Source organism: Acanthochromis polyacanthus, chromosome 11 (assembly GCF_021347895.1).
Source record: "Acanthochromis polyacanthus isolate Apoly-LR-REF ecotype Palm Island chromosome 11, KAUST_Apoly_ChrSc, whole genome shotgun sequence".
NCBI lineage: Eukaryota > Metazoa > Chordata > Actinopteri > Pomacentridae > Acanthochromis > Acanthochromis polyacanthus.
In genome coordinates this window covers 26,256,772-26,271,472 of record NC_067123.1, presented here as the reverse complement: position 1 = coordinate 26,271,472, position 14,701 = coordinate 26,256,772, and the positions used below count along the sequence as shown (strand labels likewise).

The 14,701-nt window shown below is 41.9% G+C and overlaps 1 protein-coding gene across 16 annotated transcripts in view; it reads left to right on the top strand.

The window, feature by feature from the left end:
* The window catches only part of adgrb2 (adhesion G protein-coupled receptor B2), a 238,144-nt gene that overhangs the window by 203,844 nt on the left and 19,599 nt on the right, over positions 1–14,701 (top strand). For 13 of the 16 annotated variants that reach the window (XM_051955144.1, XM_022194367.2, XM_051955143.1 and 10 more), the window contains 7 exons: positions 305–404; positions 2,309–2,380; positions 4,599–4,691; positions 8,647–8,686; positions 9,104–9,118; positions 11,585–11,757; positions 12,135–12,848. In XM_051955144.1, coding sequence (XP_051811104.1) covers positions 305–404; positions 2,309–2,380; positions 4,599–4,691; positions 8,647–8,686; positions 9,104–9,118; positions 11,585–11,757; positions 12,135–12,848 — 1,207 coding nt within the window. The remainder of the gene's footprint in view (positions 1–304; positions 405–2,308; positions 2,381–4,598; positions 4,692–8,646; positions 8,687–9,103; positions 9,119–11,584; positions 11,758–12,134; positions 12,849–14,701) is intronic. The other 3 variants (XM_051955141.1, XM_051955145.1, XM_051955142.1) reach the window with 3 other exon arrangements.

Sequence of the window (14,701 nt, the reverse complement as noted above, 5' to 3'; positions counted from 1 at the left end):
CAACCATGTAATTGTGAGCAATTGTCAGTCTCAAAACTATCTACATGATTACACATCATCTTCCACTTATCAGTTCGAATATTAAGTCTGATCCAAGCCTCGGTGTGCCAATCAGCTTCAAATTGCCCACCAGCGAACCTCTGACTGATCTGTGCCCATATGTGTGTGTGAGCGTGCATGTGAGGAGTGGAGTTACGTGACTTACCGGAGTCGGCCTGTCTGGTTTGAGACTGAATCCCTTGTTCATTCTCCTTCTTTCCCCTCCTTCTCTACCCTGCACCTCTGTCTCCTTTTTCTCTGACAGGGCGTCTCTGTGGAGCTCCTGTGTGGTTCTTCCTCTGTTAGCATTAACCTGGATGTCAGCAGTGCTGGCCATAACCGACCGCCGCTCAACTCTCTTCCAGGTGATGGTTCTCACAGCACTTGCACTGGCTGACAAACTGTATTTTACACTTGGACGCTTGTGACACATTGCAGAAAAGCTGCTTTGAGTTGTTGTAAAGTTAAGCATACATCAATCTTGTAGCACAAAAAGACGACGTAGTTAACGTGCACTTGTTTCTGCTTGGTGTTGCATTGTCAAAACGCGGGTGAATCACAAAAGAAAACAATTTGTGCAGGAGTTTTTATGTGTATTATATGTTATTAGCCTATGCAGTCTCTTCCATTGACTTGTTAATTTTGTCTGGTGAAGATAATTTTTTTACTTTAACAAGCCCATATGTTGAGAAAAAGAAGTAGTCAAAACCATGGCTGATCACTTCTACCTTGAAACTGCAGTGTAATGATCAGTCTGAAAAACCGATTTAGACCTACAGGGTTTCATATTTAACAAACCCAAGGAATCAATCTAGTTGACTACAGATGGGGATTTTCTGTGTTATTGTTCTTCATTAGAATCGCTTTCTGGTTCAAACGTGTATGGCTGACTTACTTAAATATTAGATCTGTCTATTGTGTGCAGCAAGATAGTTTTACAGTGTTAGATGAGCTGGTGTGCCTGAGCTGCAGCAAATAGCAGATGGGTGAGTGGAGAGAGAGACAGGTACTTCATAGAGCCGCACCTCTCGAGGAAGCAACAGTGTAGAGTTGCATCTGAATCATTTAAGGCACTAAGAAATTATTTAATCTAAAACACTGCTACCTCTGTCATTTTGATGCATGGACATGATGTTTTAGGGGTTTAAAGAAGAACCAATGAGGGACTTCAAAATTTTTGTCATTAGATCTAAAACTGAAGTAAAACAAGCCTTCTTTAAAGCTGGTTTCCTTAATATTTTAGAACAATTTGAGATAAAGCCCAACAGATTAAACCTTAATGATGCCACGTATCAATAAAGAATGTGTGAAACAAAGAACAACCGAGAAACCCCACCATATCAAGATCACAAGTAGAAAAAGTGAATAAAAGCAGTAATGAGTGTGATGATGTATTATGAATAATCACGACTTAGCTGACTCATTTCCTTCTCATATCAGTGCCTCTCTAATGATTACTCAGTCATTTCACTACAATATTACACTAATACAGAGTACAGTAACGCAGTGGTTTTCCAAAGAGGGTGCCATAACACCCTGTGGTGCCTTAAAAAGAGTTCACGCAGGCCACAAGATTTGTTCCCCCTTTTACTATTGTAGCAGAAAAGAAAGACGTGAAACACTAAATTTTCATTATGTCTCAGCTAAGAACAGTGATGACAGCTAACAGTTGTGGGTTGTCAAGGTAAAATAAAACCTGCTCTCTGGCTCATGAGCTTTACAGGCGTATTGAAATCGAAAATAGTTAAGTCGGAGTCAGTCAGCAGCTTACAGGCTTTTTTGAAAGGAAGAGAGTAGTCGTCACCCACTGGAGTGCTTTTCAACAAGGAGAAATAATGAAATACAGACAATGAAAGAAATTTCTTCTCTTTAGCTCACAAATCTACTAAATGCTTTAGGTGAAAAAGAGAAGAGAAGTATAATTAATCCATGGCGGCATATATACTTATTTTTGTTCTTGAAAATCTGAAATGTAAGCGTTCTCTTTCATAGACAACAAAAGAAAAACATTTAACAAACAAGCACATAATTATTTCCTTCTTTGTTTACTTCAAGTTCAGTACTTAACAAATCTGCACAGAAACATTATCAACTTAATCAATAGTTGACTTTTTGAGACTTTCATTGGAGTTGTCTGCTTGATATGTAGGACTACTTCGAAAACAGAAATCATTCAGAGGAGATGCCCGGGTTTGAAAAGTTTCAAAGCCACTGCAATAATGAACCACTGTGCAATAACTAATGCACACATATTATCTCCTTCCTGCAGGTTCTGTTTGCCGTCTTTGACTCTGTCCAAGGTTTTGTCATCATCACTGTCCACTGTGCCATGCGCCGAGAGGTGAGTCAGGTTTCCTCCTTGTCTTGAGCAAGCCATGAGTGCATCCGACTCATATTGAATTTGTTCTACAAAATCTGTACTACTCTGTGACTTCCGCGAAACTTCCTCCCCCTACTAGGTGGGATTCATTTTCTTAAATATCACGTCAGTGTCCGGGTCTGTCGAAGTCATGTCAGAACACAAGCGGATCAGACGTGAGACGGATTAGTATGGCGCTTATGTCCTATGTTGCAGCGCTTCTACATAATGCAGTATTGTCCGTCTGATCCAAGTCTGCTTTAAGAAGCTTACCAAGATGCTGTATGGAATAAGACGATAAGTCCCCAACTAATAGCCCCTAGTGCCTATTTGCTACAGGCTTTGCTGTGCCCTCAGGGAGCCTGCATTTTAAATTCATTATGCACATACATGTATTCATACCCTTGAGACGGAACAATGACATACACACACACACACATTTTGGACTATGTTGATCTTGCACCAGCTACAATGATCAGATTTACGATGTGATCAGTATTTCCATAACTGTAAATGCGTCTTGTGTCTCTGATGCATGTACACCCAACGCAGCTTTGCCTCCATCTAAGAGATCATTATGATATTGAATACAGAGCATAGTGTAAGTGAATTTTTAAATGCTCTGAATGCTTAGCTGCATTAAATCAATATCACAAAAGCGGCAGGGATCAGAGTACAGTAAATCCAGGAATTATTTATTGTAAATGTATGAAAATCCCCTGCAAGAGTCTGAGCGCAAATCCGTCGTAGCTGCAACAGAACAACAGGCAGAGCGGGGTACGGCACCGGAGGACGGGTGTGGTGGGGGAGATCAGCAAGCATTGTAGTGCAAAACAAGAGAGACGTAAAGTAAACTCCAGACACAAAGCGTGCCGGTGAGCGTAGAGCCGTGTAGCGCTCTGCGATAGCATTTAGGGTGTCGGTGGAGAATGAAAGGACCGAGGTGGCACCGGTGACCTGCTGAGATCAACCGAATAGAGACGAGACGATGAACATGTGTGACGTTAGAGGTGCTGTGTTTAGGAGAGGAAACCAAAGGGGAGATGTGGATGTGATGGAAGGAGCTAAGTGAGGAGGGTGGAGAAAAAAATGCAAGCAGAGATCTGTCAGGACAAAAAAAAAAAGAAAGAAAAGATGATTCAAGAGCGAAGCAGGGGATGATAGTCAGGGAGGAGGAAATGGAGAGGAAGGTGGAGAGAGAGGTAGGTACCCATAGAGGGGCTGCTACTTTGAAGTAGGATGGAGCTACACTGGGTGCCAGCGCACATAAACACACTCATACTAACAAAGAACAGTGTGCAAATGCCACTGAGGATGAGTATGGATATAGAGGAAAGCATCAGACAAAAGAAAACAATGGAGCAAATACACTATTCCATGCAGTATTAATCAGACATGGATGCAAGCCACTCCATTTGTTCCAGCGCACAAACACATACACACATGTAGGAGACCACCTGATGAGAGTGAAGCTCTTGTACCACTACTTACACAAGCACTCTTGTTTCCACCCGTGACATTCTTATGGGATTTGACAATAGCAACATGGAGAAGCGATGTTGCTCCTCAGCAAGCAAGCAGGATATCTATAATACAGAGCCTTTTGGAGGGAGAGGAGTTCGGAGTTGAAAGAGAACGCAAGAATGCATCTGATTTGATCTGTGTTGCACGAACTAGCCTTTTGGCAGTGGACTCCTGTGTGTTTACTTATGTGGGAGGATAAAGAAAAACAATGTGACACAGCAAAAGCCCAGGGTTTAAAACATCTATATGCTCTACTGTTGATTTTAATTAAAACTGCGAGCCACTGATCTCACAAGGCTCAAACAGGTCACTTTTGAAGCACTGCTGTGTGCTTTCTATTTCACTCCAGTGGCTGTTATATAATCTACAAGCTGAGCTACCTTGTAAAGAATTTCACTTTTACCTTTTTCACACAGTTTAGAATTCACTGTACACCTGTCATGGCGGTGATAAAGATGAAGAATTTACGATGTCTAAGGAGCCAGTTCCCCCGTGTTCCGACATTCGCCAAACTAACTCAAGCGAAAGTTCCTCCACTAACTTCTTTCCTTTGCATCATCTCTTCCTCTCCCTCATCATTCTTTTCCCTCGCCCTCTTTTCCTCTCTATATTTTCCCCTCTCTCTCCGGCGTCTCTCTTTTGCCCGCTCCCTCCCTCTTCCCTTCGCCCACCCCAGGTGCAGGATGCGGTGCGCTGTCGAATGGGGGGATGTAAAGATGACAGCGAAAACTCACCAGACTCCTGCAAGAATGGACAGGTGCAGATCATGGTGAATAGCATTCCATTTCATCCCACATTGCAGTCCATTTGCCTTAGAGTAACATTAACCAGGCAGGAGCTTTCTGCAAGCTTCAACCTCAATAGAAGAAGAAAAAAAAAAAGCATGATTGCCATTACTGAAATGCTTAAACTCATACCTGGCTTTCTCTTCTTTCTTTTTTTTCCCCTTAACCACTTTTACCTTAACAGGAATTCATTATTGTTTATGCATTATGCATTTTCATTTTTTTTTTCCAGAAATGCAATTTCACTCTACACTCTCCAGTTCTGAGCCTGAAACTAACTCCCTGTACTGCCATAACAAATACAGCTTTGTGAAACAACACCCAGCTATTATATCATTTTATAAAATGAATGTAACTGTTTGTTGACATCTTTATTGTTTATACAGTACTTAGTACAAGATACAGTTACTTGCCCAGTAGGCTCTAATCACGTATTATCTCAGAAAACACTTCAGCACTTTTATTTACTTTTAACCTTAACTTCTCCATCTTTATTTAAAGAGGACAGAGCTCCCGTAAGGTTATTGTGTGCCTTCCAAATGCGGCTAATAGTGTGATAAATCATCGAGACTTGAACTGCCTTGCCAATGTCAGTACGGTCACGCCACAACTCCGAGAGCATGAGCAGCTCTCATCTCTATTGCCTTTATTTCTCCCTCAGACCTGTTTGCGGTAACGATTATGGGCTCCTGAACGCTCCTCGAAGGTTATCAAGATTAAACTTTGGAGCCATCATTCTGCTCAGTGAAGGCATCATGATGCATCCTCATCCTCTGTTATCATTTACAGTCTAACTCTACTTATTTAATTTTTGGTCTAATTTTTTTATCATCGTACGCCAACTCGCCCTGTCAGCCAGTTGCTATGCCAACTGTTGTACTTCTGGAAGACAGTTGAAAAAGCTTCTTGTTTGCTCCAGTTTTCTCGTCTAAATGCGTGCGACTTTGAAGATGTCTTTTCAGACTGCTCATATACACGTGGAGCTGTTGGATGAGAGACACGTTTCCCTTGAGAATTTTAATTGTGATGGATAATTTGGTGAGGCTGCCACCAGTTATGTCAGCTTCATAATTACAGCAGCCACCATTCTCTCAGGTCCTCCCGCTATATTCACAGGAAATCTCATTAAGATGTTAAACCCTTGACATTTCGGGACATCATAAAGATGTAGAGCTGTGGCTACACCTTCATGCTAAAACTGAATCAAAGCCACCTTTAGAAAATCCTTTGGTTAGTTAAACTGGTTGGATGTTCTGCTCTAACTTTTCGACTTTATGCTTCCCGTTAATTTGTCTTTATGCCATCAGAAGTGTTCAAATGTGGGCTCCTGTGGACAGCAGCGTGGCTCTATGCGTTACGGCACCGCCCTGTGCCTGTCGGGTTGCCATCAGCAGCCGCTGCCTCCAACGTCCCACCAGACATGCCAGCAAGCCTGTCACCACAGTCTGCCCCGCAACAACTACGGGCTAGAGCACGGCCACGCTCATGGCCACACACATGAGCACAAACCTCTCCTCAACAATACCCACAACCACAACCACGCCCATAATCACATCAGCAGCCAACCAGTATGTCACCTGTAGAAAAGATAAGGTCATTAGTAATTATAGTGAAGTGCGTGAGTAGAAAAGGTGCAATCTGTAAAATATTTAGCAGCAAATATGAATGAACGTTTTGGACAATAGATGTAATGGATGAGAAAATCTGTGCCACTCTCACATCTGTAAATGTGAAGCTATAGCTAGTTTTCTCTTAGCTTCTCACCAAGATGAGAAACAGCTAGGTTGTCTCTGTCCAAAAGTAACAAAGTAAGCAGGGAACAGGACTTTCTGGAGTTTTTCTGTTAGTTTGAGAGTTGTTTTTTTTTTTATCATCTACAAGATCAAGTCCAGGAAGATGCTGCTCCAAGCCTTGAAATACACCACCACATAAACCCTGCATCAAACCACGTCATTTTTATATTTTGTATTGTAGCCAACTAAGGAAGGTCTTGACCTGCTGAAATCCTAACAACTCTTCAACCAGACAGCTGGTTGCAAGGAAAAGAAAGATCTGCACAATGTCTCTGGATTAACAAAATGCACTGTTCCTGCTTGCCTTATGAATTAGAAATAAGCACAAAATTGCTAGTCTCTGAAGCATATTAAACATTTTTAACCTACTTGTTTTATACTGAAATGATAAAAGATTTGGACAAGACTGCTGTGCTCCAGCCTGTCTTGTCCACTCATCTGATTTTCAAAAATGAAACCACATCAGCCGATAGTCTCGGCACAAGAGCTGCTGAGGAATATAAATGAATTTATATCTTTTTTTGTAGCATACAGGTGTGAGAGCAGTACCAGTCTTGTCTGACTGTCAGCAGGAGAGCCAATAATGATGAAATAAACTATTCCGTTGAGCAAAAAACATCATAGTTTTGTCAGATTTCATTTTTTGTTGATTACATTTTGCACCTTTAAGTAGCAATAGCTGTGACGTGCAAGAAACTCGAGTAGCTGCTACGAAAACTAGTACATTTTTGGCATTCGTTTCAGTAGTATTCTGTATGTGTCCGCTGCGGTATGTGTGCTCAGTCTATGCTGCAGTCTGTTCCCATGTGGTATTTACATACAGTTGATGACTCACTCTACTTAACCTATGAGGCCACTGCAGAGAGAGTGTGTAATGGTTAAAATAAAGATGATTTGTTTTTCTCAATTTGGATGAAAGAGAGAGACTAAGTGAGAGAGAGAGGTTTCTTTCATATCCTCCCTCGTCCATTTAGCAGAGTCCCATTTATGGTGCTGTGGGTGATTTGCGTACTAAGAGCTTCTCTGCTCCTCTGAGACCTTTGCACGTTCTCTCCTTCTCTCTTTCAATTTTTCATTTCTCCCTTTCCTCTTCTGTTTGCCTCTGTGGCGTGCCCAAACTGTCTAAAATCTGTAGTTTATTATCCAAACAAAGGCTTTTGTAAGTGAATCCCGCCGAGGACAGGAAGAGGCTCTGTGGTGAGAAAACGGAGGACCACATCTGCATAGCAATGAGCTTCACTTTCACTAAAGTTTAGAAAAACTTGAGTGGTGGCCATTTTGCGAAAGAGAAAAAAAACCAAAACAATTGTTCATTCAACCTGATGCCTTCCGGGTTTGGAAGTATTTCTGTACCCCATGAAACGGTGCCACCCTCCATTCCTCCAGTGAAATTCAAGATCAAAGCAAATAAACATCATTTCTGGTAGCGCCCAATGTACCGTATCCGCATAAAATCCGAATAGTGAGTACAGGTTAAACTCAGCATTGTGGGTATGTGTGTGTTTTTTGGTCGCCAGTGTGAAGGAATTGCAGAAAGCATTTATATTCTTACATTAAACATTTTTTTCAGCCCGGCTGGGAGATGGCAAAGTTGTGCTTCAACGGGCACAGCAGATAATAGTTCTTGCCGCCGTGTAAATTTCTGTCCCTGTTTCCATTGAGATGATAGGAAGGCGACTGATGAGGCATATAGTAGCATTACATACCTCGCAAACACTCCACAGCCTTCTCTCGCAAAGTCTGTATTTGGATCTGCTGCTGTGAATTGATACACATCATGAACAAAGTAGCAGCAGTGTAGGCTGCTCACAGAAGTCAGCAATTTTCTCTGCTCTTTTTGGGTTTAAAAAAGGCTTTGGACAAATTTGTCATAAAGAATTGAAAACTGAACCTTTCTGGAATGACTTAAGGCAACACTTTTTATTCTTGTTCATAAAGGGCATTACTAATCGACTGAGTTGTAAAGTGTCACCATGGCAACAGATCCTTCTCTTTCTATAGAGTTGAATCAGAGCATCAGAGTCATTGGATACATCATAATCATTTTCGATCCAATCACTCAATGGGCCTCTTCTGCTGCTATTGTAGTGAACACTGCACATAATCTTTGTATTTCCTCTCTTCTTACCATGCCTCCTTTTCTCAGACGGATTTTGAGAAGGATGTCGACTTGGCTTGTCAAACAGGTGAGCTCTCCTTTCCACCTGATTTCTCTTTTCCTGTCTCCTTTTGTCTCTCTTTGCTTTTATCTTCCTTTGTCCAAAACAGGATTAACATTGCAGGCTGTTGCATACTCAGCTTGCTGCTGCGCATGTTGATAAAATGACAGGAGATGATGGGCTATACATCTCTGCACATTTTTGTACAAATTGTTCTGAGTTATCAATCACACTGATTCTGCCCAGTAAGTGTTCAGTGAGCATATGTTTGGATGAGACTGTGTTTAATTGTGCATGATAATAACACTCCTTTATGTGTTCAGACCTGTTTCACTCGTTAGTCGATGATGGTCTGTTTGAATGTGTTACAAATGTACCACAGTTCAATTTGTCCTGTGCTTTGAAATATTAATAAAGAGTCACTTTCCCCCTCCACCCTTGCAGAGAGAGGACACCCATGTAAGTTTTGAACCCAACTGACCTCCTTAACACTGCCTGATCTGCCCCTAGACTTCAATTATTCCTATAGACGAATCCGGTTTTAGATATATGTTAAAATGTTACCATAGTTCCTTAAGCCATTTTGTCTAGAGATCCCGTAAGTAGTAAAAATACCATTTAAATCCAGGTTATATTCTAAAGCCTTCAGCAGCTTTAACAGTAACCTGTAACTATGGAAATAACAGGAATTGAAAGCCGTCGCCATCTGCACCATTTTTTTCCATTCGATTATTATTTCATGTCTTTGCCACTATGGGCTAAGTGATCCACCTACACGGGGCCGATGTTTAGCCCACCATTCCACTTATTTCTTCTGAGCTGATGCTTTCCCATGGGTGTAATGTGCAACATTCAGAACCACTAGATGTCTCTAGAGCACTAGCAACTTACACGAAAACAAATGGGCACACCAAAATAAAACAAATGCACATAGTTTATGCAAATAACCTCAATAAAATACTTTGTTTTCAGATACTTGGGATATTAAGGGCAGTGGTTAAGTGCTAGCCTGCACTTCAGCTTTGCCAGTGTGGTGTAGGAGGTAACTCTTATTCTGTTTGTAAGCATGGGGAGGGTCAACAATTTCAATGGGAGGGATTCACATGTACAAACATGTAGTAGTAGCCATGCACTGCCATACCAGCTGCTGGAGAAGCTCTGATTATAACACACAGAGGGAGTCTGACTTTACGTTTTCCTAAAGACACTGTCCACAATAGCTTTACATAGCAAATATGTATTTACTGCTATATTTATGCAATTTATGTTCAAAACCTTTCTGGCAAAACTTTCACTTCTACACTATCTCGTGTTCCTATTTTTAACTAAATGGTGGATTTCTTACTTCTATGACAATGCAAGAAATCCCAGCGCTCTTTCATTTAAATCACACACTAGCAAGTATTTTGTGCTGGTTTTAAGCTACCGCCATCCCATACAGCCCTTTGACATCCACACTGTGAAAGACAGAGAGGAACAGTACATTAATGTTATTTTTCCCGAAGGCTATGTAGTAATTAATTTCAGATTAGTGTTTTGAGACTGAATAACTTCCACATTCATGCAGACTACTTTCATCTGTCAGAGGGGGCGAGTGCCAAGCGTGATTAATCCAAACATCTCTGCTTTCAATGTAAATGTGTTCATTTCCACTCTGCCACTGCAGTAATGATGGTGGCGATTTAGAAGACGCAGAACAGCACCGGATTCGTCTATAGTTTATCCTCTGGGCCTCCGCTGTTTGATGCAGATGTTGAAGGGAACAGATTGGTCAGACTTCCCAAAACCTGTCCAATCCTGCCATTTCAATATGCACCAACAGGACGGTGAAACAGAGAAAACGCTCAGTTCTGTACTCAGCCAGCATCCTTGCTGTTATGCTCACTCTCAGCAGGATCCAGCTTCAATTTTTGATCAAACGTGTTGCCTGACATTCTGTTACATCAATGGAGTTTGCATGAAAATGGTCTGTGCTACACGCTTTGGTCTAGAATTGGATTTTTGGGGCAACAGAGTACATTTCTTTTCCTCTGATGGTGACAGAATGAGCATGATATCTGGCATGAACTTCCAGATGATTTGATTTGTGTTTGATTGTGCTGATAGATTGATGCTAGTTGTGAAAAAACAAAAGCATGTCCCAGTTAATTTTTTTGGAGTCGCTATTCAAAAAAAATGTATAGTGTCTGTAGCTTTTTTCCTGATCAACATGCATGAAAAGTAACCTAAAGCCTCTGCCACTAGTTCTATGTTGTGTCATTGACAATATTGTGGAACATATATATATATATACACACACACTTACACACAAAATACCTTCACACGTGTATTAAAACCTAAACACACAGAGACTTACACTGATATGCGACAAACAGGGCAGGGAAAAATAAGCCTCTGAGCAAGATATGAGACTGGACTCAGTAGCAGGGGAATTTGGCTCCATTTCATTTGAAGCACACAGCATTTTGCACCAAGCTAATAAAAATCCTGGCTCACCAGCAAATCCTGAGATGGACCAAGACTTAAGGTCACAGTGTCACAGACAAAACTCATCTTGGTTACTGTAAACCACATAAGCCCAAAAGGATAAGTGAAACTTTACTTCAGAGATGCAATCTGTCTCCCAGCTGCATCAAAGCTGCCAAAATATTTCAGAAGCAGTAACTAATTCATGCTGTCTATCTCTGTTTTGCCAACCTCTCTTGTCAACTGTCTTCTGTTTGACATAAAATGTATATGTTTGTGTCCATTCCCCTTCCTCACTCCAAATATTCTGTTCCCCTTTCTATTCCCCCACTCATAAACTCTTTACCTTCGCTTTTTTCAATACACCACCTACCCTAACTCATCCTCCGCTCACTCGTGGTTGTCCTCACTCTCTCCCCTGTCTTTCCGACTTTTTGTGCCTCCCTCGTCTCCCTCTAGTCATTTTCAAAGAGGTGAACACCTGTAACCCAGCCACTATCACTGGGACCCTTTCACGCATCTCCTTGGATGATGAGGACGATCCCAAGCTGGCAGCCCATCAGGAGGGTGGAGTGGGTGTCAACTTCAGCTCCCTCCCTGGGAACATCCCTCCTCCCAACCTTATTGTACAGGTACAGGATTAAAGCTGACAGTGCTCAACTTTTTTGTCTGAAATCAGGAAAAAAGATTCATTGCATAGGCCTAATACAGTACATATTAGTTGTACTTAAAACCACGAGTAAAAGTTTGTGTTCACCCAAAGTCAGTGCCAAGATGCAGACGGCAATCCAGTCCTGCCCACATTTTCTCATTTCTTATTTTTGAGCAATTTCTCAGACTACGTTATTACAAGAAATCTAGTCAAACAGAAAACTTAATGCCTTTTGTTGTAAAGATTATCAGCTTTGCTAACAATGAAAGATTAATTCTACTTAACATTTTCCAAAATAATTCCCCTTCATCCAGAAATACATGTTTAACTGAAATTTTCTTGTGTTTTTTCCTCAAGGTGCCACCCCTAGGAGGCCTCAATGAGCTGAGCGAGACCCCCCTGAAGAAGGAGGTGAATGTGGACCAGCAGAGACAGCAGGGGCAGCAACGCAGCGGCGCTCCAATCTACCTGTGCACCGAGAGTGGCCTGGGCTGGGCTCGACTGCCAGCTTCCTCCAACACCTCCCAGGACGGAAGTGCTGGGAGTGGAGGAAGTGGAGGCGGAGGAGGAAGCGGCGGAGGTGGGGAGGGAGACTACATGGTCTTACCTCGTAGGACGGTCAGTCTCAAACCTCCAGCGTCCTCCTCCCAAGGAGGAGGCCTGGGACTGGGGGGTGAGGACAAGCCTCTCAACATCGCAGTGGAGGATCCCCCCTTCCCCCCGCCTCCCTCTCCCCTGACCCTCCACCCGGCTGAGAGTGAGGCCTACCCGGCGGATTTTGTTCCGTCCAGTGTAGGCGACATGAACATCACCATGAACCTCAACCGCTCCTATGGGACGATCAAAACCATGCCCCATGGGCACGGCCACCTGATGGCTCAGGGTGGTCTTGTGCACTCCCACGGAGGACACATGCATTCCCATGGGCATTCTCTCCAGCTGAAGCCGGGCCAGAGGCCATCAGTCAGACAGATTCTGACAGGAGGAACTACAGTGGAGAGAACCAGGACCCTGCCACGCAACCTGGGCAGCACCAATGCCAACACCAGCCTCTCAGCAGGATCTCTGGAGGTGGGTAAAGGTTAAGGAAGGGTTCCCAGTGGTGGTTTAATGTTTTTTATTATGTCCACTTTTTGCCTGAGCTGATGTTTTAAAATTATGGATATGGTGATTTAGCAGGTATGTTTGTAAAAGTACAGAGGTGGACTGATAATGAAAAGAAGAGAAGAAGCACTCTGCAAAAGACATCCAATTATTTAATCTGTCTATGCAAACATTTGCACCTAATATCCATCAGTTAAACAAAGCTATTGAAATAAGCTGATTTGCAATGGAAAAAAAGTACAACTCTATTATCCAATGAACATCTCTTTCTTTCTTGGGGAATAATGAGATGTCATTTTCTATTCTAGACTCAATAACTTTTTTGAGTCATCAATCTGTCGCTGCAAAAGGTTGCGGAAGGAAGAAGGAAATGTGGGGCTCATATATAATTCCATGAGTATGGTTTTCAAACGAGTCAATTCATACTTCAGACAAGGCAGTTTCTAATACATGTTGTCCATCATATACAGTATCAATACATCCATAAGTTGATGGTAATAACACAGGTGCCTAAGAACAAGTTTGTGTTCACAGCTGCTATTACTTTCAGCTGAGTAGTATTTATTACTGCTGGCTGAGACAATGAGCATCAAAGTGAGTTATTTTCATAATGACAGACAGCTTCTTATTAGTTTAGCGTCTCTATGTGAGTGAGTTTAATATGTGTGACACCCCCTCCTAAAGGTACAAGGTGGCGCAGCAGATGGACTGAGACAGAGAGGATCAGAGGAAATACCCCTGGTGAATGTTCTTTGGCCCACCTTAATTTTACACACACACACAGTGACGCACGAAAACAAGCACACATAAACACACAGACACACACATACATTGGATCTCCCCCCACTGGCATCTTGCTGACTCACAAGGTTGATTAAAGAGATGGAAACGACACTTTCGCCGAAAAGTGCAGATGCTTCATTTAGGGCTGAGGACGTTAAGGACGAGTCATTAGAACTCATAAAAAATCACTGTCACAAGAGCTGCACTCATGAATACCAAAAAAATTAAAAATAAAATCTGTAGAGAAACCTGCGGGATGTAATTTACTGCTATAATTTCACCCTGTTTGAATATGCTTGATTTGGAGATGGATACCAGAGCGTGCCTCTCAAGATTAAATCACAGCAGTGTTTTACTCCTCAATTCAAACATGGTACCACATAGTGAAGGGATCACGCAAATGTAGTCAAAGTGTTCATTTTGCTGTTGATTTTTGGTTAGAAGCTTGTAAATTTCAACTCAAAGTGGTCGAGTTAAAACGTGAAAAATATTCACGGGGCACATTATCCTGTCGTCGTGCTATAGAGAGTAGTAAATTGATATAAAATGGAATCTTCTTTTGAGAAATTGTACATGTTTGCAAACAAATGAAAAAACTATGTGACTGGGTATTACTTTAGGACCATTATGGCATCATAACAGCAAATCACAATGAGTCGAATGAATTTTGTATGAGTGAGGAAATGACTGCTTTATGTGTGTTCCCACCAAAACATGCAATATACTGCACATGTATATGCATGTTGCATGTCTGCCATGTTACAAAGCTAACTCAATCACGGAATTTCTCTGTTTAAGGTAAGGATTCCTCTATAAGAGGAGCATAATCGCATTCTGTTTTGGAGGCAGTAGTGGGTGCATTCACAAAGTGAACAGGACATCTCAGAGAGAAGCCTCTATCTGTTCCCATTTCTTTGCGTTTTAAAACCTTGGCTGCCCCAGCATCAGATCAGCAACTCTGCCCTTTTAAAGAATGAATACAGCTTTTAACTAACTGTGGAGAGCAGCTCCTTTTCCCTGCCAAATGCAAATGCAAA